At 36.2% G+C, this 25363-nt stretch overlaps 1 protein-coding gene across 7 annotated transcripts in view; it reads left to right on the top strand.

Annotated features, from left to right (window-relative positions):
* The window catches only part of SFMBT1 (Scm like with four mbt domains 1), a 122602-nt gene that overhangs the window by 55702 nt on the left and 41537 nt on the right, over nt 1-25363 (top strand). For 5 of the 7 annotated variants that reach the window (XM_058561056.1, XM_058561075.1, XM_058561027.1 and 2 more), the window contains 2 exons: nt 6073-6227; nt 14060-14154. In XM_058561056.1, the coding sequence (XP_058417039.1) occupies nt 6200-6227; nt 14060-14154 (123 nt within the window). In that variant the 5' untranslated portion in view covers nt 6073-6199. The remainder of the gene's footprint in view (nt 1-6072; nt 6228-14059; nt 14155-25363) is intronic. The other 2 variants (XM_058561093.1, XM_058561066.1) reach the window with 1 other exon arrangement.

Genomic DNA, 25363 nt, shown 5'->3' with positions numbered 1-25363 from the left:
GCATACTGCCCTCATCCATGTTGTCACAAATGGCAGGATTTCCTTCTTTTTTATGGCTGAATAGTGTTCCATTGTGTATATATACCACCTTTTCTTTATCCATTCATCCATCAGTGGACACTTGGGTTTCTTCTGTGTCTTGGCTGTTGTAAGTAATGCTGCAGTGAACATAGGGGTGCCGAGATCTTTTTGAGTTAATGTTTATGTTTCCTCTGGATGAATACCCAAAGGGGAATTGCTAGATCACGTGATAGTTCTGTTTTTTTTTTGTTTGTTTGTTTGTTTCTTTGGTTTGGTGAGGAAGATTAGCCCTGAGCTAACATCTGTTGCCAATCTTCCTCTTTTTACTGAGGAAGATTGGCCCTGGGCTAACATCTGTGCCCATCTTCCTCTACTTTATATGTGGGACGCCTGCCACAGCACAGCTTGATGAGCAGTGTTTAGGTCCACGCCTGGGACCTGAACCTTTGAACCCCGGGCGCCTAAGCAGAGTGTGCGAACTTAACCACTACGCCACTGGACCAGCCCATTTTAATTTTTAAGGAACCTGCATACGGTTTTTCATGGTGGCTGCACCAATTTACATTTCCCACCAACAGTGCACAGGGTTCCCTTTTCCCCACATCCTTGCCAATACTTATTTCTTGTCTTTCTGATAATAGCCATTCTAACAGGTGTGAGGTGATCTCTCATTGTGGTTTTGATTTGCATTTCCCTGAGATTAGTGATGTTGAGTACCTTTTTAAAAAAATTTAGGGTATTCTTGAGTTCTGGGTTTTGTTTAAAACATTTACTGGTTTTATAAATTCATTAGGACTGATTTGTTCAACAGAGATAGATATGCCCTATGTTAGGCTTACATAATCATGAAGAAGTTAAGTTAGGGTCAGATTTAGTTTAAGTGATATGAGTGGCGAAGATTGACTTTATCAGACTTAATTTGTTTTTTATCTCCTTGGTTAGACATGTAGCGGTGGGTTAAAAAAAAAAGCAGCAAATTACTTAATGAAACAATAGAAGATTCTACCCCTAATAATCAAGTTACATTGACATTTGACAGTTGGAAGCACAATATTTAATTTAGATAGCCTGTCAGATAGGATGTGAACAAGGTCAGAGAGTGATGATTGACGGTTGTGGGGAGTGAAAGGCCAACAGAAATGTACACCTGTTGGGGAACAAAAGTATAATGACTACTACTGGCATTTACTGTCAAGGGCAGGGTTCACTTTGCATGTCTGCCCCAAATGGAGCATCTGAATTGCTGAGTTGTTTTTATTTACCTTATTTAACTGCATACTTGAAATTGTTACTGGATTTCCATCTGTTGAGTTGAGGAATAGGAGTGCAAGTTCAAACATTTCAATAGGAATTTTCTTTTTAACTGTCTGGTAAATATTTATTGAATTAAAGTATTTTCTTGCAACCACCATAGATACTAGATAAATATCTTTAGAGCCACACTGAGTTCCTGTCCTTCTTCCTAAGCGCTTTAAAAGTTATGTCAGACATGTTAAGTCATTTGGCTGAGGATCCATCCTACAGCGATCTCTCTTGAATTATTGTAATTTCCCCATGTTAGACACTTACTCAGTGTTTTATCTTAGCCTTGAAAACAAAGTGCATTAACATGGAGCCAAGTAGTATGGTTTAGAGTGTAGACTGCATGTGTAAACTAAAACAAGATGGAGGGAAGTACCATGTAGTTGTGTATTGTGCAGATGACTTTTAGACCTTTTAAAAGATCTATTAAAAGGTAATTATTCCATGGTGGTTTTATTTTACATTGATGTATCACTAAAAATGAAATAGCAAATTCAGTTCGGTTTTATTCTGCCTGGGTTTCATTTTGGTTTTAGTTTTTTTTCTGTTTGACATGAAAAGCTTGTTTTGTCCAATTAGCTTTTGCTTTTTAAATTGTTATTTGTATCTCTTAGAAGTGTTTCAAATTTTAGTATGGCTCATACTGGCTTCAGTATGTCTTATTAGCACCCCATGTAAATATCTAGGCACCCATTTAGTTCACTGAAATATTCTAAATAAGATGGGCAAGGTCCAGATCAATTAGTTCATGAGAGCTTATTTAAATAAATAACTCTTAATGTATTCTGGTCACCACAAGGGGAATTATAATACCAAAATCAACGATAAAATAAATGAAGACAGTAAAACGATTTAATATGAATAGGAAATAAGTGAAATAAAAGGAAGTAAATGAAAAGTGAATTAAATTTCCATGTTCTAAGCTCCCAGATATTTTACTGTTTTTTCCTCACTGCATAAAAAGACAACAGGCTAGCAGTAAAGAGAGAGATGTAACAGATATTCCCCAGCAAAAGGCTTCATCAGTTTATTTCTCATGATTCTATTAGGATGATGAACTAATTGTTCATTGGTTAAAATCTAAGGGAGATGGTAAGATTGAAAAACTGTCATTGCCTTAGCTTTCAGCTACATAAGACTTGCATTTCTCCCAACCTTTGTCTTTTTGGCTTTGAAGCTGCATTTATATTATTATTATTATTTTGTAGTATGTGGCACTCTGCACAAAATACGCTGGTGTCTTCCAAGAGTTTATGAACATAAGCAGTGGATGACACGTTCAAAGCCTAGTGAACCAACAGATACTTATTTAGCAGTGGCTTTGTTACATCACACCCATGATGAAGTGTCCAGACTTTGTATGTACAGATGATCCACTAAGTGCCATAGGAACTTGAATCTGTCAACGTTGCGTAAGAGTTAACAGTAACTCAGCATTTACTGTATAGCCAGCTCTATGCTAACTGCTCTTCATGGATTATCTCACTTATCCTATAGCAGTTGTGTGAGGTAGGGACAGTACTGTTACCCCCTTTTACAAATGATGCCATTGGCACAAATAAATCATTTGTAAAAAGTCACATAGCGAAGTAAACAAGGACACAGGATTTTAAAAAGTTGATATGAATTGTCCTTCATTTGCTTTTTTCAGTCAGCAATATAAAACACATTCACCTGTGCTTTTATGGATCTCTCTAAACTCTTCTAATGATTGTAGGGTATTTCCTAGTATAGATATATCATAATGTATGTTGCCATTTCATTCCCATTTGGTGGACATATAGGCTGTCTCTGGTATCTCACTGTTACAGATAATACTGCAGCAAACATCATTGGTTATGAGGCCTTCCAAACATGTGTTTTGTATGAAAGATTCGTAATAGTAGAATTTGTGTCTTTTAGTAGAGTTTGTGTCTTTTAAATCTTTATAGATTAAATTATTTACCATTAAATTCCTCTCCAAAAAGGTGGTACCAATCTATACTGTCAGGTTCTCCCATTATTCCACTTTCCTTGCCAACACTGGATATTTTTAGTTTAAAAAATTTTACCAATCTGAAAAGTAAAAAATATAGTATATAGTTAAAAATTCTTATTTTCCTCACTACTAATGAGATTGAGCACATTTTTATAAGTATCAACTCTGATTTTTTTAATGTGGAGTAATTATATATTTTGCTCATTTTTCTTTTATTTTTTTCCTTGTTGGATTACAGGAGCTCGTACATATATGGAAATTAACCCATTATCTTATATGTTGCTAATATTTTCACCTGTCTCATTTGTGTTTGAATTTTATTTATGGTGTCCTTTGCCATGTAGAAGTTTTATACTTTTATGTTGTTTTTACTGTCATTCCTTTATGGTTTATCTGTTTGGGTCCAGAGTGATGTTTTTTAAAACACAGATTTGATCATTTCCTTTCCCTGCTTAAAAAACCCTTGGCTGCTTCCCATTGAGAGGCAGTACAATAGAGTGTTTGAGGCCGTGGAATCTAGACACTTTGCTTAGTTTGAAACCTGGTTCTGCTACTTCCTAGCTGTGGAACCCTGGGCAGATCAAGCACCTGTTCTGTGCCTGTCTCCTCATGATGATGACGCTCACCTTGTGGAGTTGTTGGCAGTAATAAATAGGTTCATATGTTTATATGCTTAGGACAGAGCCCAGCACACAGCATATTCTCAGTAAATGGTCGCTGCCGTTATTCCTTCTCTCCCTGTGCAGTTTTCTTGTGTGCCCCTTACCCTGTGGTTCCCATGCTCCAGCCACAAGGGCCTTCTTTCAATTCCTTCCCACCTTAGAGCCTTTGTATGTACTGTTCCCTAGGCCTGGACTACTCTCTCTTTTATCCCCTTTGGGCCTAACTGCTATTTCCCCTTTAGTCTCAGCTTAAATACCGTTTTTGTTAGGGACGCTGTCAGTGACCTCTCAGTTTAGGTTAGGTCTCCCATTATGTTCTATCTTAGCACCCTACTTTTCCTTCATAGCACTTTAAATAATTATTTTAAGTTGACTTAATTTGTCTCCCCCCTGTTGAAAATAAGCTTCATGAAAGTAGGAACCCTATCCCTCTTGATTGCTTTACCCTCGTCCCTTACAAAATTGGATGGTAATGAGCTAGTGTTTGATAAATATGGGGAGTGAATGAATTAGGAGGTGGAATGGTACAGTTTGAATGTTTTGGGCTTGGGGTAGGAAAGTAAACTGAGAGAAGAGAGCATGTTTAGAGGCTTTAAATCTCACTACCAAGTTTCTATTCAATTGTTCTTATCTGTGAAAGTGTGGGTTTCAGTGCTTATGTTGTACGACACGATTTGGGATAACTGGGAGTTATCTCAAATGAGATAGCCATAATTTTAAGTTATTAAGACTTTGTCTATGCTTATGAAATGTAATTTTAAAATCTGAAAAAGATCTTATACTCATTTTACAGCTTAAAAAAATTGACCTTATATAGTCTGTATAAAATTACATAGTTATCAGTAGAGCTGGACTAGAACTTGGGTGTCCCTATTACCTATCTGAAGTTGTTGTACCTTACATAGCTTATACCTTTTCAAGGGGTATATTATAATTTGAACTAACTTTTTCTTAGTGTTTAAAGTTTTTAATGAGAATGGATTGCTGAGGGCTCTAATACACACTCAGAATCTTTTTGAGAGGTGTAGAGTTACTTGGTCCTGTGGACTGTCACTCCTACAGCTGTGGCTGTTGTGTGCCCAGCCCACTTTCCTGGTTCTCTGTATCATTGCCCTTGCGGTTAGTTCAGGGCAGGCCTTCTTGTAGCAGCTCCTGTTCCCCTTTCATTTACTCTTTCTAACCTAATAGGCACATATAAAGGCAATATCTTGGATTGTTTTACATGTATGTAGAGCAAGAATAAATAGATTTATCCATGCTGCAACATGGGCGAACCTCAAAAAACATGCTAAGTAAAAGAAACCTGATATGAAAGACCACATATTGTATGATTCCATTTATTTGAAATGTCCAGAAAAGGCAAAATCTCTAGAGACAGAAAGCAGCTTAGTGGTTGCCTAAGACTAGGGATGAAATGGAAAGGAACTGCAAATGGGAAAAGTTTCCTTTTGGGGTGATGGAAGTACTCTGAAATTGGATTATAGTAATGGTTACCACTCTGTAAGTTTACTAAAAATTATTGGATTGTACACTTAAAATGGGAGATTTTGGTATGTGAATTATGTTCCAATGAAGCTGTTTTAAGAAAAGAATAAATGGATTCAGAGCTTATTTTGGAGGGGTTCTCTTTATAAGTGTAATTGTAGACTAATATAGTTGATACTTTTTGGTTCTGCATAATATTCTAGATAAATAGAATGGAAAACTAGGTAAAGTAATATACTCTATCCCAAATCTTAATCATTGGGTAAGACAGTGCCTTGAAAGCTAACTTTTTCCCCCAGGGATTCATTAGGAATTGGAGTTTTTGTGGCTAGGAATCATGGTGCTAAGTATTATAATCTAAGTTTAAAGAAGAACGATTCATATACATGTTAATTTTTTGTGATTTTTAGCCATCTTATCAAGATCTTGATAGCACGCTTTCTATACACACACATACACTCTTCAAAATAAGAAAAGGTGTCAGTTTTTTTTCTCTAATCCCATCTATTCTGCCAGTATGTTTTTGTTTTATCTGCCCTCTCAACTCACTGGAGTGCCATGTCTTATGAATGAGTAAACACACTTGGGCTTCAGGTTGTTTATGTGTCCTTTTTGATTTTTCAGCACTTTCATTTGGACCCTTGGATGCCCATTAAATAGATGCTTGAGACCTGCAAGTAACCTTCATATCATAGCAGAACCATAAGGCTTGTCCTTTGTGTGGGGAGGAGATAATCCATGTGCTGTGGAAATGAACGGGGAGCAGCATCTTGATGCAGGTAGGTGTGGGTTTTGCTGATCAGAATTCATTCTTCGGAGTGCAGAAATTATTGCTTACCTGTGTTATATGGTCTGACTTTCTTTGAAGACATTGTCTTTCTCTGCACCTGGCAGAGAACCTGGCACTAGCGGGTACTCATAATGTTTGCTGAAAAAGGAAATAACTTTTATGGACAGACTTCTTTTTAAAAAAAGATAACATTTTAATTTTGATAGTTACTTTTGAATTATTTTGGAATAATTATAGATTCTTAGGAAATTGCAAAGATAGTACTGACAGGTTCCGTGTACCCTTCACCAAGTCTCTGCCATTAGTTACATCTCATATAAGAATAGTAGAATATAAAAGCCAGGAAATTGACATATGTATAAAGTGTGTGTAGTTCTGTGTCATTTTATCACATGTGCAGATTCCTGTAACCACCACCTCAGTCAATATACAGAACTATTCCATCACCACAAAGAGCTCCTTTGTATTACTCCTTCAGAGTTACACCTACCCCTATTTCCCCCAACCTTCCCTAACCCCAGGCAGCTGTTCATCTCTATAATTTTGTTATTTCAAGAATGTTACATAAATAGAATCACACAGTTATGTGACTTTTCGAGATGGACTTTTTTCATTCAAAATAATGCCCCTGAGATCCATCCAAATTTTTGCGTATATCAATAGTTTGTTCCCTTTTATTGCTGAGTCGTATTGCATGGATGCACTGCAGTTTGGTTAACCCTTCATATATTGTAGTACATTTTGGTTGCTTCCAGTTTTTGCCTATTACGAATAAAGCTGCTGTGAGCAATTGTAGACGTAAGATTTCAGTTTTCTGGGATAAATGCTCAGGAGCATAATTGCTGGATCATATGTTTATTAAAGAAACTGCCAAACTACTTTCCAGAGTGACTGTACCATTTTACCTTCTCGTTGGTAATGTACAAGAAATCTGCTTTGTTCATGTCCTCACCGTCATTTGGTATTGTCACTATTTTTTTTTTTTTTTGCTGAGGAAGACTGGCTCTGAGCTAACATCTATTGCCAATCCTCCTCCTTTTTTTTCTCCCCCCTCAAAGCCCCAGTAGATAGTTGTACGTCATAGTTGCACATCCTTCTAGTTGCTGTATGTGGGACGCGGCCTCAGCATGGCCGGAGAAGCGATGCGTCAGTGCGCGCCCGGGGTCTGAACCCGGGCCGCCAGCAGCGGAGCGCGTGCACTTAACTGCTAAGCCATGGGGCTGGCCCCGTCACTATTTTTATTTAACTCATTCTGATAGGTGTGTGATGACAGCTTGTCCTGGTCTTAGTTTGCATATCCCTAATGGCTAGTGATGTTGAATACGTGCTTACTTGCCATCCCTATATCCTCTTTAATACAATGTCTTCCATGTCTTTGGCTCATTTATTAATTATATTGTTTGCTTTTTAATTAATAATGATTTTTTCTTTTTTTTGTGAGGAAGATCAGCCCTGAGCTAACATCTATTGCCAATCCTCCTCCTTTTTTTTCCCCAAAGCCCCAGTGGATAGTTGTATGTCATAGTTGCACATCCTTCTAGTTGCTGTATGTGGACGCGACCTCAGCATGGCCAGAGAAGCAGTGCGTGGGTGTGCGCCCGGGATCTGAACCCGGGCCGCCAGTAGCAGAGCGTGCGCACTTAACCACTGAGCCAAGGGGTCGGCCCAATAATTATATTTTTCAATACTGAAATTAAAAAAAAACTTTATTGAGGTATTTTTATTGTTTTGAGATATAATTCACGTACCATAAAATTCACCCTTTAGAGTACACAATTCAGTAGTTTTACTATATTCACAAAGTTATGTGACCATCACTATGATCTAATTCCAGAACATTTTCATCGCTCCCCAAAGGACTTTAGCAGTCCTTTCTTGCTCCATCCAGCCTTTGCATTATATTTGAAGTAAGCTGCTTGTTACAGCATATAGTCATTTAGAAAAGTTTTAGCCTTATAATTGGTGTGTTTAGACCATTTACACTTAATGTAATTATTGATATATTAAGGCTCAGGTCTGCCATTTTTGTTCATTTTCCCTACTTTTGTTCCTTTTTTTGCCCCTGCCTTCCTGTGGGTTACTTGAACTTTTTTTTAGAATTCCATTTTGATTTGTCTGTAGCGTTTTTGAGTGTATTTGTTTTTATAGCTTTTCAGTGGTTGCTGTAGGGTATTACATTATATATGTATAACTTTTCAGTCTGCTGGTGTCATCATTTTATTAGTTTGAGTGAAGTGTAGAAACTGCTTACTTTTATATCTCTTTACCTTGTCTTATTTATAATACAGTTGTCTTAAATGTTTCCTCTGTATACTTTGGGAACCACATTGGGCATTGTTAACATTTTTGCTTCAACTGTCAAATATAATTTAGAAAACTCAAGAGGAGAAGGAAACTGTATATTATATTTTTCAGTATTTTTGCTCTTTCCATTGTCCTTTATTCCTTCCTGATTTTCCAAGATTCCTTCTTCTGTCATTTCATTTCTATTTATAGAATTTCCTTTAGCCATTTTTTCAGGGTAGGCCTACTGGTGATAAAATTTCTAAGTTTCCCTTCATTTGTGTCTTGATTTCCCCATTCATTATTGAAGGATATTTTTGCTAGATATAGAATTCTGGGTTGAAAGTTCTTTTCTTTCATCTCTTGAAAAGTATTGTGCCTTCTGACCTCCATGGTGTCTGATGAGAAAACTGCTATCATTGGAATCCCCTCCTCCCTCAACCCCCTCAAGAGAGGTATTGTTTCTCTCACTACTTTCAAGAGTTTTTCTTTGCCTTTAGTTTTCAGAAGTTTGACTCTGGTGTGTCTTTGCACGGATTTCCTTGGGTTTATCTTGTTTGGGATTTTCTTAGCTTGTTGAATCTGTAGACTTATGTCTTTTGCAAAAAGTACTTTTTGAGTCCTGTTCTCTTTCTTTTCTCCTGGGGACTCCAGTGACCTAACGTTAGATCTTTTGTTATTGTTTCACAGCTCCATGAGGCTCTCATTTCATTTTTTTTCAGTATTTTCTCTCTGTTGTTTAAATTGGGTGTTTTCTATTGCTCTGTCTTCAATTTTAGTAGTTCTTTTCTTTGTCCTCCCCGTTCTGCTGTAGAGCTTATCCATGGAGGAGTTTTTTTTGGTTATTGTATTTTCAATTCTAAAATGTCTGTTTTGAACTGGGAAGGGAGGAAGGATGGGAATAGCTCCAACTTAAAATGCCACAACCCCACTGTTCTAACAGAGGTTCAGTAGCTTGTCGTGAATAGATGCTTTTCAGTTTGTTTGTGCCTTCAGTTAATTTCAGAACATTAAAATGGGTGATTTTCGTCACTTAGCCAGTATTTTGGCAGCTTTTCTGGGAGAATGGGTTCACTGAGGTACTCTGCCATTTAGGAAGTTGATTTGTTTTCTTTTATTTTAAATGTTATTATTAACTCAGGCATTTAAAAATATGTATATATATTTGATGACTTTGAATCTGTTGCTGTTATCATTTGATGATCAAATTGCCCCACTCTAGTGCAGTGAGTTCTTTCAGATTGATTCCTGTGTTCTTTTGATGTGATGTCATGTGTCTTTGATAGTTCTAGTCCTTGCTTTCTGATGTAGTAAGATTCCCTGGTACCTTGTACACATTTCCTGACCCAAACTTGCAATCTGCCATTTCTCTGAGAAGTGTTTTTTTTTTTTTTTAAAGTGGATATGATATTTAGAGACCACAGTCTGGGTGCTGGGGTGCTCACTGATACAGGTTGTTATTTGTTTTAGGTCTTATCCATAGACATAGCTAGAAAATACACATCTTTCGAAGAGAAAAGAAAATCAGATGGCTTCATCTGATATTTACAATTTTAATTTAAATTTTCAAGGTTTTTACTACTTTGGTTCTATGCCATGTGTCTTTTCTTTTGGAAATATGTTGTTTTGTAATGATGTTAATATCATCACTACTTATTTGTTTTTATCCTATAATAGTCCTATAATTTTTTTAAAATAACAATACCAGTATTCCAAACATCAACAGGATAATAGTATGCAGTTTAAGACCTTTATGGTTTTTGCCTTTAAATATATGCCACTGGGATTTGCAGTCAAATATTGTACGTTAATATGACTTAAAGGAAGCTTGTTCTCTTTGTGGTTTTGCCACCAACAGTTAGGTATATTTGTTTCAGTTCATTTTCAATTTTTAGAATTTTTTCTTTTGATTTAAATATGTTTCTAAACTGTGTAAAGTATCTACATAGTTACAAAGTCAAAATTATATAACAGCATTCCCACTTGCAACCTGATAGTATTCATCCTTTTTATTCTTCTCCATATACATAACTAGTTTTATTACTTTTTATTCTTTTATTCATTTAAAAAAATATAAAAAATATGTATAAGTACATACATATATATTCATGTTCATATCTTTCTTAACTTATACAAAAAGTAGAAATACAATAAAAACTGCTCTGTAGTTTGCTGTTTCACTTAATATGTACTAGAGATTATTCTACATCAGTATGTGAAAATCATTCTCATTCCCTCATACAGCATTATAGTACTGGATGTATATACTGTATTTTATTCAGCCAGTTCCTTACTGATGGACATTTGGGTTATTTCCAGTCTTGGTATTACAAATAGTGTTGCAATGAATAGCTTTGTACATATGTCTTTTTGTATTTTTGCCAGCATATCTTTGGGATAGATTCCTAGAATTGAGATTGCTGGATCAAAAGGTAAATAAATACATGTAATGTTGCTAGATATTGCCAACTTCTCTTTCACTGGAGTTGTGTCATTATGCTTTACCTGCTTGACTATAGCCTCACCATGGAGTATGTTGTCAAACTTTGGAATGTTTTCCAATCTGATATTTCAGTGTAGTTTTAATTTTCATTGCTCTTAAAGTGAGTAAATTTGCACATCTTTCCATATGTTTAAGGACCAATTGCATTTCTCTTTGATAGATTCTCTTTTCATATATTTTGCTAATTTTTTCTGTCAGGTCATTAGTCTTGTTTCTTCTCGGTTTCTTAGTGGTTTTTAATGTATGAGAGACTTTGTTTTTATTGTTGTTGTTTGTTTTTTATTTTTAAATTAGCATGCTGTTTGGGGAACTAGGGTCCTTGCTAAGAAACATGAATGTCTAGCTTTGTTATGTTTTAGTAATGGAAATTGACTTTCTACTGGCCCATACTTCTAGGATGCTCCCAATGTAGTCTTTGTTGGCTTGTTGTATTTCTAATGAAAAATTTCAAATACATCAAAACAAATGGAAGACAATATAACAAACACCCATATACCTACTGTGAACAATTAATAAATGTTAACATTGTCCAAAATTTGTTTCCATTTTTAAAATTGTGATAAAATATCCCTAATATAAAGTTCACCATTTTAACCAATTTTAAGTGTACTATTCGATGGCATTAAGTACATTCACATTATTGTGCAATCATCATCACAGTCCATCTCCAGAACTTTTTCATCTTCCCAAACTGGGATTCCATACCTGTTAAACACTAACTCTCCATTCCCCTTCTCCCCAGTCCTTGGAAACCACCATTGTTCTTTTTGTCTCTTTGAATTTGACTACTCTACCTACCTCATGTAAGTAGTATCATATAGTATTTGACCTTTCGTAACTGGCTTATTTGACTTAGCATAGTGTCCTCAAGGTTCATCCATGTTGTAACATGTGTCAGAAGTTCCTTCCTTTTTAAGGTTGAATGATATTCCATTGTATGTATATACCACATTTTGATTATCCATTCATCTCTCATTGGACACTTGGGTTACTTCCACCTTTTGGCTATTGTGAATATTGCTTCTATGAACATTCATGTACAAATATCTGTTTGAGTCCCTGCTTTCAATTCTTTTGGGTATATACCCAGAAGTGGAATTGCTGGATCATATGGTAATTGTATTTTTAATTTTTTGAGGAACCACCATATAGTTTTCCACAGTGTACCATTTTCCACAGCTGTACCATTTTACATTCCCAGATCAGCAGTGCACAAAGATTTTAATTTCTCACATCCTTGTCAACACTTATTTTCTGCTTTTTATATAATAGCCATCCTAGTGAGTGTGAGGTGGTATCTCATTGTGGTTTTGATTTGCCTTTCCCTAATCATGTTGAACATGTTTTCATGTGTCGTTTCCATTCTTTTAAAAGAGATAAAACTTGATACAGTTTAAGCCTCTTTTGTACTTCCCTTCTAATCCTGTTTTCTTCTCTCCATCCCCAAAGGTAGCGCTGTTGAAGTTGATGTATATTCTTCCCATCCTTGTCTTCATATTCTTGTTAATATGCATGTATTTATAAACATTATACTGTAAAGTTTTGTTTTGAAGCCTAAATTGTATCTTGCTGTGCTTTTCATTCTGCACCTGCCTTTTTCACTTGACATGGGTTTTTTTTTTTGAAATTTAATTATGTCAATACTAGTTCATTCGTTTCAACTACTATGTAGTAGTATACTACATTATAGGATTGCCATAATTTATCTAATCTCCAACTGGTTCTGTCTGTTGCTATTACAAACAGTGCTGTGGTGAGCATCCTTGTATTTGCCTCCTTGTGTTTCTGTGAAGCATGGGCTCCCTGAGGGTGTACTCATTCAGCAACTGTTTATTGCGAACTTGCTAGTGCCAGGCATTGTTTCAGGCAGTGGGGATACATCAGTGAACTCAACTCTGCTCTTAGGGAGCTTGTGTGAACAGGGATTATTGAATTCCAATGGAGTGTTTGAATCTTTGCTCACTCAACAAAAATTTATTGGGTCTCTGCTGTGACAGAGACATTGGAGTGATCAAAACCAAGTTCTCGTCTTCATAGAGTTTATTATCCACTGGGGAAAATAAAAAGACGTATGGTATATTGTCAAGTAGGAATGAATGCCATGAAGGTAACGAAAAGCAGAGCCTAGGGGTTTCTACTTTAGATGGGTGCTGATGGAAGGCCTTTCTGGAGAGGCGTTTGAGTAGAGGCTTGAATGAAATGAAGCTGTGAATGACACTGGGGAATGAGCCTTGGAGATGAGTAAATAGCAAATGCAGAGGCTTTGAGGAAAGAATATGATTATTAGAGAAGAATGGCAAGAAACTCAGTGTCACTTGCGTGCAGTGAGCAAACAAGAGGCTGGTTGGGGATGAAGTAGCAGGGTAGGTAGCCAAGGTTCAGATCATATAGGGCCCTTGCAGTCTCCCAAAGAGTTTAGATTTTATTGTAAGCATGATTAAAAGGTGAAAGATATTGTATAGGCCTTGGACTAGAGAGAGAGCAATAGAAATGGTAGGAAGTGATTAGATTTGGGATATGTTTTAAAGGTAGTACTTATAAAATTTTCTGATGATTGGATATAGGATGTGAAAGAAAGGGAGGAAAGCAAAGATAACTCCACATTTTTTTGATTGAGCCAAAATATCAACTAGTGGTATCTTTTACTCAGTTGGAGAATACTAAGGAAGAATCAGATTGGAAATTTAAGTTTGAAATGCCTATTAAGTATCTCAAATATTTGGCATTAGATACTAAATTACAGTCCATAGTGATTGTAATAGTTAACACTCAACACTCTCACCAGCTTTATGTGGTCCATTTGGGTGAATCCCAGATGGATCCCCGCAGGAGACAGCATGTCACACTTCTGTGCTGTTGAGATTCATTGACAATTGATGCACCAGGAGAACCTGCCATTTAAAAAGAACACAATTATTTTGTGTGTAAAATCAATTAATTTTCGTGAAGTAAGTTGTAAGTTGGGTTTACTCAGTTTATACCTTGAGTTTTCTTTAATTGGAGATCACCTATTTTTGTTTTGTTTTGAATTCCAGATGCTGGATCTGGTGTGGAAGAAGTGGAATTAAGCTGGGAAGATTATCTAGAAGAGACAGGGTCCATAGCAGTTCCCTATGGGTCTTTTAAACATGTAAGTGGTAACTATTTGCTTTACTGATATATCTCTTTCCTTTGATTCAGTGTACCATCGTTAGAGAGTTTAGAGTTATTTTATGTTGGGTCACTTGAAAGAATTTGAGTGCTTTTTCTTTTTCCCTCCTCCTGCTACCCTCATTAAGAAAACTTGACATAGTCTAAAATCCTTTTTGGTTTTTTGTATTTTCTGCCACTTAATGCAGTCTTGTCTTTTTGACTGTCATGAATATTCCTCTATTTTTGTCAAAAAACTTGCTCATAAATTGAAGAAAATGGTTTATTTTCTTGTACTTTATAGCTTTCTATGACTGTTGGTTTGCTCATTGAAAGTAATTTCAATAACATTATTTGCTTTCTCTCACATTGAGCAGAAATACATGTAATATCATACAGTGGGTCATATTAATGGCATATGCAGCATAATTTTATGCCCTAACAGCCCAGTTTAATGCTTTATAAATGGAGAACGTATTTTCCCTATGTAATGCCTTTAGAATGTAAGAAAATACTCCAAATTTTATTAGTTTACATTTAGACCTATATTTAGTTTTTTAACCTGTTCACCCCAAACTTCCTCTTAAAACATAAGTAGTTTTGGAATCCGTAATTTCTTATTTCATTTTTATCTTAGTCTGCAAAGGCTGCAATAACAAAATACCATAGACTGGATGGCTTAAACAACAGAAGTTTATTTTCTTACAGTTCTGGAGACTGAAAGTCTGAGATCAGGGTGCCAGCATGCTTGGTTTCTGGTGAGGGCTCTCTTACTGGTTTGTAGATGGCCGCCTTCTTGCTATGTCCTCATATGGCGGAGAGTGAGAGAGCAGGCTCTTTGCTATTTCTTCTTCTTCCTCTTTTTTTTTTTTTGGTGAGGAAGATTGGCCCTGAGCTAACGTCTGTGCCAGTCTTCCTCTATTTTGTATGTGGGATGCTGCCACAGCATGGCTTGATGAGCAGTGTGTAGGTCCGTGCCTGGGATCCGAACCTGTGAACCCCGGGCCACCGAAGCAGAGCATGCGAACTTAACCACTACCCCACCAGGCCAGCCCCTCTACTATTTCTTCTTATAAGGGCAGTAATCCTATTGGATCAGGGCTCCACCATTATGACCTCATTTAACCTTTAACACCTCCTGTCTCCAAATACAGTCACTTTAGGAGTTAGGGTTTGAACATATGAATTTTGGGGGAACACAGTTCAGTCCATAGCAATATTCAGCAGGGCATAATTCCTTTGTTCTAGGATTTGTGAAGACACTAACACTCACTCTATGATTTTGCCTATGATTTTGCGAAGTTGGACCGTATTCTTTTAGGTGTCTTTATAAGCTGAAGAGTCCTGCTATTTTAATTTGTCCTCATGTAAAAACTCAGTGACAATAGTTGTCCTTTTTAAGTATTTTTAGGTCATTTATACCTCACATAAGTTTAAGTGTTGAGAATTGTTTATTTTTGGTTAGGATTTCATTCTCTGTTGCATTTGTTAATCCTTTGTAGTTGTTTTCAATATTTTTTTAACATGGAAAGCCTGTTAGTGATTATGTAATACCTTTGCATTCTTGTTTTTAACATTATTGCTGTTCCGATATGTATTTACACAAGCTTATTGATGCTAAAATGCAAATGGAGGACAAATTCCCTGACCAAAATTTTGGTCTAAATGTCACTTTAAAGAAACAAGATTCTAGGGCCGGCCCGGTGGCTTAGCGGTTAAGTGCACGCGCTCCGCTGCTGGCGGCCCAGGTTCGGACCCTGGGCGTGCACCGACGCACCGCTTCTCCGGCCATGCTGAGGCCGCGTCCCACATACAGCAACTAGAAGGATGTGCAGCTATGACATACAACTATCTGCTGGGGCTTTGGGGGAAAAAATAAATAAATAAAATCTTAAAAAAAAAAAAAGAAAGAAACAAGATTCTACCTTCTCCTCTTTGAATGACAAAACAACAAAGAGAATGAAAAAGAAATGCATACTCTCTCATTGTCAAACATAGGAAGTATTTGTAAACCTGAATCAGTATATGGTGAAGGGCTACCAAATATAGTGAAAATCAAGCATGGGTGTAGGAAGTTGTTGAGAAGGGATCCCTGTGCCTAGCAGATCATGGGCAAAGCTGGTAGAACTCAGATCTCTAGAACAATGGAGATGGATGTGCAAGCCACTGGCAAGAGTTTTTTAGGACCCAGTTTGGAATAAAGGAAGAAGGGAAGACAGGACTGAAGAAGGAATTAGAGAGAAGTCACATTTGCAAGGAGGAAGGGCCTAAGATACTGAAAAAGCCTTCCTCATCCTGCATGTCTGGTGGAGAGATCAGCACCCACTATGGCAAAGGTACTGGGCTTTACTTGGGTCTTCTAGAACAAAAGCTTCAAGCTGCTAGGGGAAGGGATGCAAACCCTACTGACCCCAGGGCACAGGTGAAGACCCATTGCAGCCTGGGGTTAGAACAGAAGAAATAAAATCCCTCTGTCCCTGGGAGAGGGATAAGGAATACATGGTAGAGCATTAGAGGTCCCCTACAGTTGGGGGAGGGGTAGGATCACTGAGAAGTTCCCACCCCAAGGGACACAGAGCCTGACTAAGACTGAGGCTGATTCTCAGAGAATGCCCCTTCCTGCTTGTCTCCCACTACCAAGTTAGAAAATTGTGGGTAACAGAGGTCTATTTGTGGGCGAGAGGCAAGAGTGTGGAGATAGACGGTCTCTGAGGTTCAGTCACAAAGAGAAGACCTAACTTGGAGGGTGGAGCAGCAAAGATTGAGGGAAAAAACTCTCTGGCAATGAACCTATATCCTAACAACCAGAAAAATGGTAGTGAAATTTGAAGCCTGTGGTGCACTGTGAATAATCATAGCAACAACGAAAACCAAACCCAGCTCCACTCCTAACTAGATTGACTTAATGTTCTCCCTTGAACTTTAGACGTAAGGAGAAAACATGCTCATTTCTAGGCATAAATACTATTTGCCTCAGTGTCGATTGTTCTACATAGGATGTCCAACTTTCAACCAAAAATTATGGGACACACAAAGAAGCAAGATAAAAACAACAAACTGTCAAGAGACAAAGCAATCAACAGAACCCGACTCATATGACCCAGATGTTGGAGCTATCAGAGAATTTTAAATAACTATGATTAATATGTTAAAGCCTCTAGTAGAATAGGTGAATAACATGCATGAACAGAAAAGTAATTTCAGCAGAGATGGAAACTCTTAGAAAGAGTCAAATGGAAATAATAGAAATGAAAAACATGGTAACAGAGACGATGAATGCCTTTGACAGGCTTATCAGTAGATGACACAGATGAAGAAAGAATCAGTATACTTGAAGATAGATAAGTCAATAGAAATTGCCCAGACTGAAACGCAAAGAGAAAAAAAGAGTGGAAAAAAACCAGACCAGAACACCAAACAGCTGTGGACAATATAAAAAAGTCTAATGTATATGTAATTGGAATCTCAGAAGGAGAAAGGAAAGGGAGGAAGAGATATTTAAAGAGATATTGGCAGACAGTTTTCCAAAGGAAAGGAAGATAACACACCACAGATCCAAGAGGCTCAGGGAACGCGAAACAGGGTAAATAACAAACAACAAACAGAACCCATCCAGACACATCATATTCAATCTACTGAAAACCTAAGAGAGAAAATCTTGAAGGCAGCCAAGGAAGAAAAGACACATTGCATACAGAGGAACAAAGATAAGAATTATAGTAAAATTCTTTTCAGAAACTATCCAAATCAGAAGACACTGGAGTAAGATCTTTAAAGTGTTGAAAGAGGGGCCGGCCCGGTGGCGCAAGCGGTTAAGTGCGTGCGCTCCACTGCCGCAGCCTGGGGTTCACCGGTTCGGATCTCGGGAGCACACGGATGCACTGCTTGGCGAACCACGCTGTGGTGGTGTCCCATATAAAGTGGAGGAAGATGGGCCCGGATGTTAGCCCAGGGCCAGTTGTCCTCGGCAAAAAAAACAGGAGGATTGGCAGATGTTAGCACAGGGCTGATCTCCTCACAAAATAAATAAATTAAAAATAAATAAATAAATAAAGTGTTGAAAGAAATAAACCTGTCAACCCAGAATTCTATACTTAGCAGAAATTTCTTCCAAAAGTGAAGGAGAAATATAGACCTTATCAGGAAAACAAAATTTGAGAGATTTCGTTCCATAAAAAAAAAAATTGAAGGGAGTTGTTAGGGCAGAAGGAATTTGATATAAGACAGAAACTTGGCTCTACACAAAAAAATTCATAACAATGGAAATGGCCTAAATGTAAGTAAATAAAAAGTTCATGTTTTTCTTATTTTTAATATCTCTAGGAGATAACTGTTTGAAACAAAAATGATAGCAAAATATTGTATGTTTATAACATATGTAACTATAGTAGCACAAAAGATAGGAGGGAGGATTTGGGAATACATGGTTGTAAGATCTTTATACCACATGTGAAGTGATATATTATTTGTAAGTAGATTGCAATTAATTAAAGATGCATATTGAAAACCCATCAGCAACCACTAAATTAAAAAAAATTATTTTAAATTAGGTACTTCCTCAGTGTTGTATAACCACTACCACTCTTCATTTCTGGAACTTTTTCATCATCTCAAACAGAAACACTGTATCTGTTAAACAATAATTCCCCATTCTCTCCTCCCTCAACTCCTAGTAACCTTTATTATACTTTCTGTCTCTATGAATTTGCCTATTTCCCATGAGGAGAATCATACAATATTTGTCATTTTATGTCTGGCTTATTTCACTTAGCACAGTATTCTTAGCGTATCATTATACTTTTTAAAACTTTTTTTTAGTGGTTGCCCTTGAGTTTGCAGTATACATTTACAACTAATCCAAGTCCTCCATTCAAGTAACGCTATTACCACTTTGTGGGTGGTGCCAGTACCTTATAACAGAGTCTTCCCAATTACTCCCTCCCATTCCTTATAACAATGCTGTCATTCATTTCACTTATGCATAAGCTGTAATCACCAAATACTTTATTGCTGTTATCATTTTGAACAAACTGTTATCTGTTAGATCAATTAAGAATAAGAAAAATTAAAGATTTCATCTTCATTTATTCCTTTATATATTTATTTATATGTATTCATTTATTCTGACACTCTCCTTTCTTTATGGAGATCTGAGTTTCTGACCTATGTAATTTTCTTTCTTTCTGAAGAATTTAGTATTTCTTGCAAGACAGGTTTGCTCGTGACAAAATCCCTCAATTTTTGTTTGAGACAAGTCTTGAGGATTTTGCTGGCTGCAGAATTCTAGGTTGGTGGCTTTTTTCTTTCAATAATTTAAATATTTCACTCTGCTCTCATCTTGCTTGCATGGTTTCTGAAGAGAAGTCTGATGTAATTTTTATCCTTGCTCCTCTATAGGTAAGGTGTTTTTTTTCCCTCTGTCTTGTTTCAAGATTTTTTTCTTTGTCTTTGTTTTTCTGCAGTTTAAATATGATATGCCTAGATATAAATTTTTTGTTATTTATCCTGCTTGGTATTATCTGGGCTTCTTGGGCCTGTGGTTTGGTATGTATTAGTAATTTTGGGAAATTCTCAGTCATTATGGCTTCAAATATTTCTTCTGTTTCTTTCACTTTTTCAGTATTCCCTTTACACATATGTTATACTTGTTATAATTGTCTCACAGTTCTTCAATATTCTTTTCCATCTTCTTCTTTTTTCTCTTTGCCTTTCAGTTTTGAAAGTTTCTTTTGACATTTTTTCTAGCTCACTGATTCTTTCCTTGCCTGAGCCCAGTCTATTGATGAACCCATCAAATGCTTTCTTCATTTTTGTTACAGTGTTTCTGATTTCTAGCATTTCATTTTGATTCTTTCTTAGAGTTGCCTTCTCTTTTCTTGCGTAATCCATCTGTTCTTGCATGTTTTCTACTTTTTCTATTAGAGCCCTTAGCATATTAATCAGTTGTTTAAATTCCTGGTATAATTCCAGCATCTCTCCTGTATGTGAGTCTGGTTCTGATGTTGCTCTCTCTTTAAACTGTGTTTTTTGTCTTTTAGTATGCCCTATAAGTTTTTGTTGAAAGTCAGACACAATATACTGAGTAAAAGGAATTGAAATAAATAGGTCTTTAATGTAAGGTTTTATGTTTATCTGGGTAGGAGTTAGGCTGATTTTACTGTTTCTTATAGCTATAGATGTCAGTGGCTAAAATTTCCTTTGGTGTTCTTTATTTTGTCTCCCCTGTTGTATAGGAGCCCTGTTGATGTGGTGGTAAGGTATAGGGGGAGGGAAAGTGTTCTCTAGTCCTATGATTTGGTCTCAGTCTCTTAGTAAGCCTGAGCTGTGTATTTCCTTTCCCTTATGTTGAAGGCTGGAAGGGGCTGGGGTTGGGTTTTCCCCTTATCCTAGACAGTTAGGACCTAGTAAAATAGTTTCTCTTGAGGACACGTCTTGTTAAGAAGAACAGGATGATCTGAGTGTATTTCAAAATGGCTACAGTCCTCTTCCCCATGCCAGAAGTACGAAGAGATTTTTCTCTGATCTTTACTGTGAAAACCTGGAGGGCTCCTGAAAGTAAAACTCATAAAAGTGTGTGTGCCCCTCTAGGACTGGGCCCCCCTGGCATTTTTGCCTCAGTCTTGTCCACACTGAGCCTCCAGCAAATCATTAATTATACTTTGAGTTTCACTACTCTGGTACTGTTCCCACAGAGGTTTCTACTCTTGGGCTTCTACTCTGGTGATTCTCTGTATATGCTTGTCTGTCTCCAATTTAGGGGGCTGCAGCAGTTTGCTTTGTGACCTTAGTTCTCTGCTGGATCTACAAAGAGTTGTTGATTTTCAGTTTGTTCATCTTTTTTCTTGTTGTTAGGACAGGAGTTTCAACTTCCAGAATCTTTACATGCCAGACTGCAAACGAGAAGTTCTATATTGTTTTTCTGTTCCCTAATTCTTTTATCACCACTCTAATCTTTATTATTTCCTTCCTTCTGCTAGCTTTGGGTTTAGCTCGCTTTTCTTTTTCTAGTTCCTTAAAGTGGACGGTTAGGTTTTGATTTGAGATCTTTCTTCTTTTTTAATGTAGTCATACACAGCTATAAATTTCCCTCTTAGCACTGCCTTCAGTGCCTCTCATAAATTTTGATATGTTGTATTTTTATCATTTGTCTCAAAGTATTTTTTAGTTTTCCTTGTGGTTTCTTCTTTGACCTGTTGGCTGTTTGAGTGTGTTTAATTTCCAGGTGTTTGTGAATTTTCTAGTTTTCCCTTTATTATTGAGTCACAATTTCATTCCATTGTGATCGAGAAAGATACTTTGTATGATTTCAGTCTTTTTAAATTTGAGACTTGTTTTTTGGCCTAACATTATGGTCTGTCCTGGAGAATGTTCCATGTGTACTTGAGAAGAATGTGTATTCTGCTGTTGTTGAGTGGAGTGTTCTGTATATGTCTGTTAGATCTAATTGGTGTGTGTCTTGTTCAAGTCCTCTGTTTCCTTTTTGTCTGGTTGTTGTATCCATTATTATTATTATTTTTCTAAATGTTCTTTCTTTTATTTTTTTCCTCCCCAAAGCCCCAGTACATAATTGTATATTCTAGTTGTAGGGTCCTTCTAGTTCTTCTGTGTGAGCCACCGCCACGGCATGGCTACTGACAGGCGCATGTTGTGGTTCTATGCCCAGGAACCGAACCCAGGCTGTTGAAGTGGAGCACACTGAACTTAACCACTAGACCAACCATCAGGGCTGGCTCTGTTCTATCCATTATTGATTGTAGGGTACCAGTTTGTTCAGAGATCATCATAACTTTGATACCAAAGCATATTTTAGGAAAGGAAAATTACAGAGACGTATCATTCATGAAGACTGACACAGAAGTATCTGCATACAATACAAAACAATAGCAAGCTGAATGTAGCTATCTTTAAAAAGGATAATACATTAATAACAAGTTGCCTTTTCTAGGAATGCAAGGTGATTTAACATTTGAAAATCAACCAGCATAATTCACTATAGTAGCAAAGTAAAGGAGAAAAATCACATTACCATCTCCATATATAAAGGAAAATTATTACATATATAAGGAAAATTATTGATAAAGTTAAAAAAGTAGTCACAATAAAATTTAGCAAACTATAGGTGGAAATTTCCTTAATTTGATAAAGGGTATCTATAAAAAATCTACAGAATACTTTATTAATGGTAATAATGGTACATGCTTTCTTTTTAATATGGAGCAAGACAAACATGCTGGCTGAAATGATTTCTGTTTGATATTGTACTGGAGATTCTAGCCAATACAGTAAGGTAAGGAAAACAATTAAAATGTATAAGAATTAAGAAGCAAGGGGGAAAAAGTCATTATTTGCAGAGGAATAAAATAGTTTACAGATAAATTATTAGAATTAGTGAATAACTTTATAGCAAAATTATTAGATACAGTAGGTTTTTTTTAATACTGACCTTGTATTTCTATAATAAGCAACAAACAAAAATAGAATGTTCTATAAGCAAGAAATCAAAATGGAAACTGAAAGATGTTATTTACAATAATACAAAAAACATCAAATGGCTAGGAATAAATGTAACAAAACTTTGCAAAGAAACTTCAAACCATTGTTGATATAAGTTAAGATGAAGGAATATACCTTGTTTATGTAATGGAAGACTTACTGTTGTATTCTCCCCAAATAGATCTGTAGATTTACTGCAATCCAAGTTAAATACCAAAAAAATTTTAGGTAGAAATTGACAAGCTGATTCTAAAATATATGTGGAAATATAAAGGAGCAAGGATAGCCAGACACAGCTAAAGAATTAGACAAAATGAGAAGAATTGCTGTACTAGATATCAAACTTAATTAAGAGAGTGTGGTGCTTCTTTAAGGAAAAACAGATCCATTTTTAGAGACACTTTACATATAACATTTATACACTTGATCTTAGCCAAAAGGCTGAGAAGTGATTATACATAACATTTATAAATGTTGTATGTTTATAACAACATTTACAAGGTGGCAATTTACGGTGGTGAGGAAGGTGCTGGGTCAATTGTATATGTATCTTCAAACAAATAAAACCTGACCCCTACCTAATACTATACACAGAGATTAATTCAAGGTGGATATTAGCTCTAAATATGAAAGGCTTCTAGAAAATAATATAGTGTAATTTATGACCTCTAGGGGTAGGGAAAAATTTGTTTAAAAATATAGAAAAAGCACGAACTTTTTAAAGGAAAAATATTGATGAATCAGACTACCTTAAAATGGAGAATTCTATTCATCAAATGATACCATCAAGAAAGTGAGAAGATATTTGTAATACAAGTAATTGACACAGCATTGCTCTAGAATATAGACTCAATAAAAAATTGGAAGAAACTTAGGCATTTCCCAAAAGAAGAAATCTAAATGGCTAATAAATACGAAGGTTCTCAACTTCATTAATAATCAGAAAATGCAAATTAAAATCACAAAGAGATACATGATATACCTTTCAAAATGGTTAAAATGAAAAAAGACTGAAAATACAAATGTGTTGGTTAGACTGTTGGAGCAGAAGGATTTCTCATACAATACTGGGAGAGTAAATTGGTTCGACCACTTTGGAAAACAGTTTGGCTGTATGTTTTATAGAAATCCATGTAAGTATGTACTAAGAGACATACAAAAATATTCATATAATCAAAAATATTCGTATAATCATGACAGTATTATCTGTAGTCTTCCAAAACTGCAAACTACCCAAGATGCCTACTACTAGAAGCATTAGAATAGATAAATTGTGGTATACTTATATGATGGAATACTATACAGCAGTGAAAAGAAATAAACTACTGTTACATGCAACAGTGTGCATGAATCTCATAAGCAGTGTTGCAAGAGAAGCCCCACACAGAAAAGCATTCATACTGCATAATTCCACCAATATAGTGTTAAAACACAGGCAATATTAAACTGTAGTGTTGTAATTCATTATAGTGATTACCTTTCTAAAGTACAACAGAGTAGTGATTAGAAGAGGGAGGAGTTTTTACACAGAATGTGGGACTTTCCCTCTCTGGCTGTCTTTTTTCCAGGATTCCTCTCACTTTCCAGTGGTTGTGATTGCCACATTGCATTTAGTTGTCATGTCTCCATAGTCTCCTCCAATGTGTGACAGTTCCTCATTCTTTCCTTGTCTTTCATGGCCTTGACACTTATGAAGCACATATTACATATCACTTACTTTGTAGAATGTTACTCAGTTTGAGCTTGGTTTTCTCATGATTAGCTTAAGTTTATGCAGATTGCCAAGAATGTCATAGAAATGTTGTGCTTTTCTTGTTCTATGATATCAAGGGTGTATGATATTGATGTTTTAGGACTGGCGATGTTAACTTTGATCAGTTAGCTAAGGAGGTGTCTGCCAGGTTTCTTCACTGTAATGTTACTGTTTTCCTCTTTGCAATTAATAAGAATCTTGAGGGGAGAACCTTTGATATTATGCAAATATTATAGTCATCATAGTCATTTTAGCATCGACCCACGATTCTTGCCTGCAGTGTTTACTTCTGTGCTGTTTGTCTAATGGTGATTTTCTACTTCTGTCATTTTTCTCTACATTTATTAATTGGTTTTCTACTCTAAGGAAGATATGTCTCCTCTTCTCTGTTAATTATTTATAACAGTATGGATTCATGGATATTTAATTAAATCTATGGGTTATAATCTGTTACTCTCATTATTTGTTTTATTGCTCAAATTGTTTCAAATGTCACCATTGGGAGATCCTTCTAGTTGACTCCTATGTCCTTTCAAAATGCCCTCATCGTTTTTGGAGCATTTCCTTACTTTCTGGCATCACAAGATATTCAGTGCTCTTACTGTATTTTCCCTACCTGAGAATTGGGATCAATCATTTCTTTATGGATCTCTTGTTGTTTTTTATTGTAGGATAACATTTAGAAATCAAGACTTGGACACTGAATTTTCTTATTACTACTGAGTGTCCTTACTTCTAGTCCCTGTTAATTCACAGAGCTAGGAAATGTATGTATATTAATATGTATATGCATATACATCTATTCCTTTTTCTGTATCTCTCTATTTGTCTGTCTGTAATCATGACCTCATTCTGAGACCTCTGATTCCAGCTCCACAAGATTGGAATGAACACCACAAGGTTCATTCTCGTCTTCCCCTTTTCTTATTTTTACTTTTCTCCCACAGTGAGAAACCTGGCTCTC

The sequence above is a fragment of the Diceros bicornis genome, chromosome 2 (assembly GCF_020826845.1).
Source record: "Diceros bicornis minor isolate mBicDic1 chromosome 2, mDicBic1.mat.cur, whole genome shotgun sequence".
NCBI lineage: Eukaryota > Metazoa > Chordata > Mammalia > Perissodactyla > Rhinocerotidae > Diceros > Diceros bicornis.
This window is presented reverse-complemented; position numbering and strand designations above follow the sequence as displayed.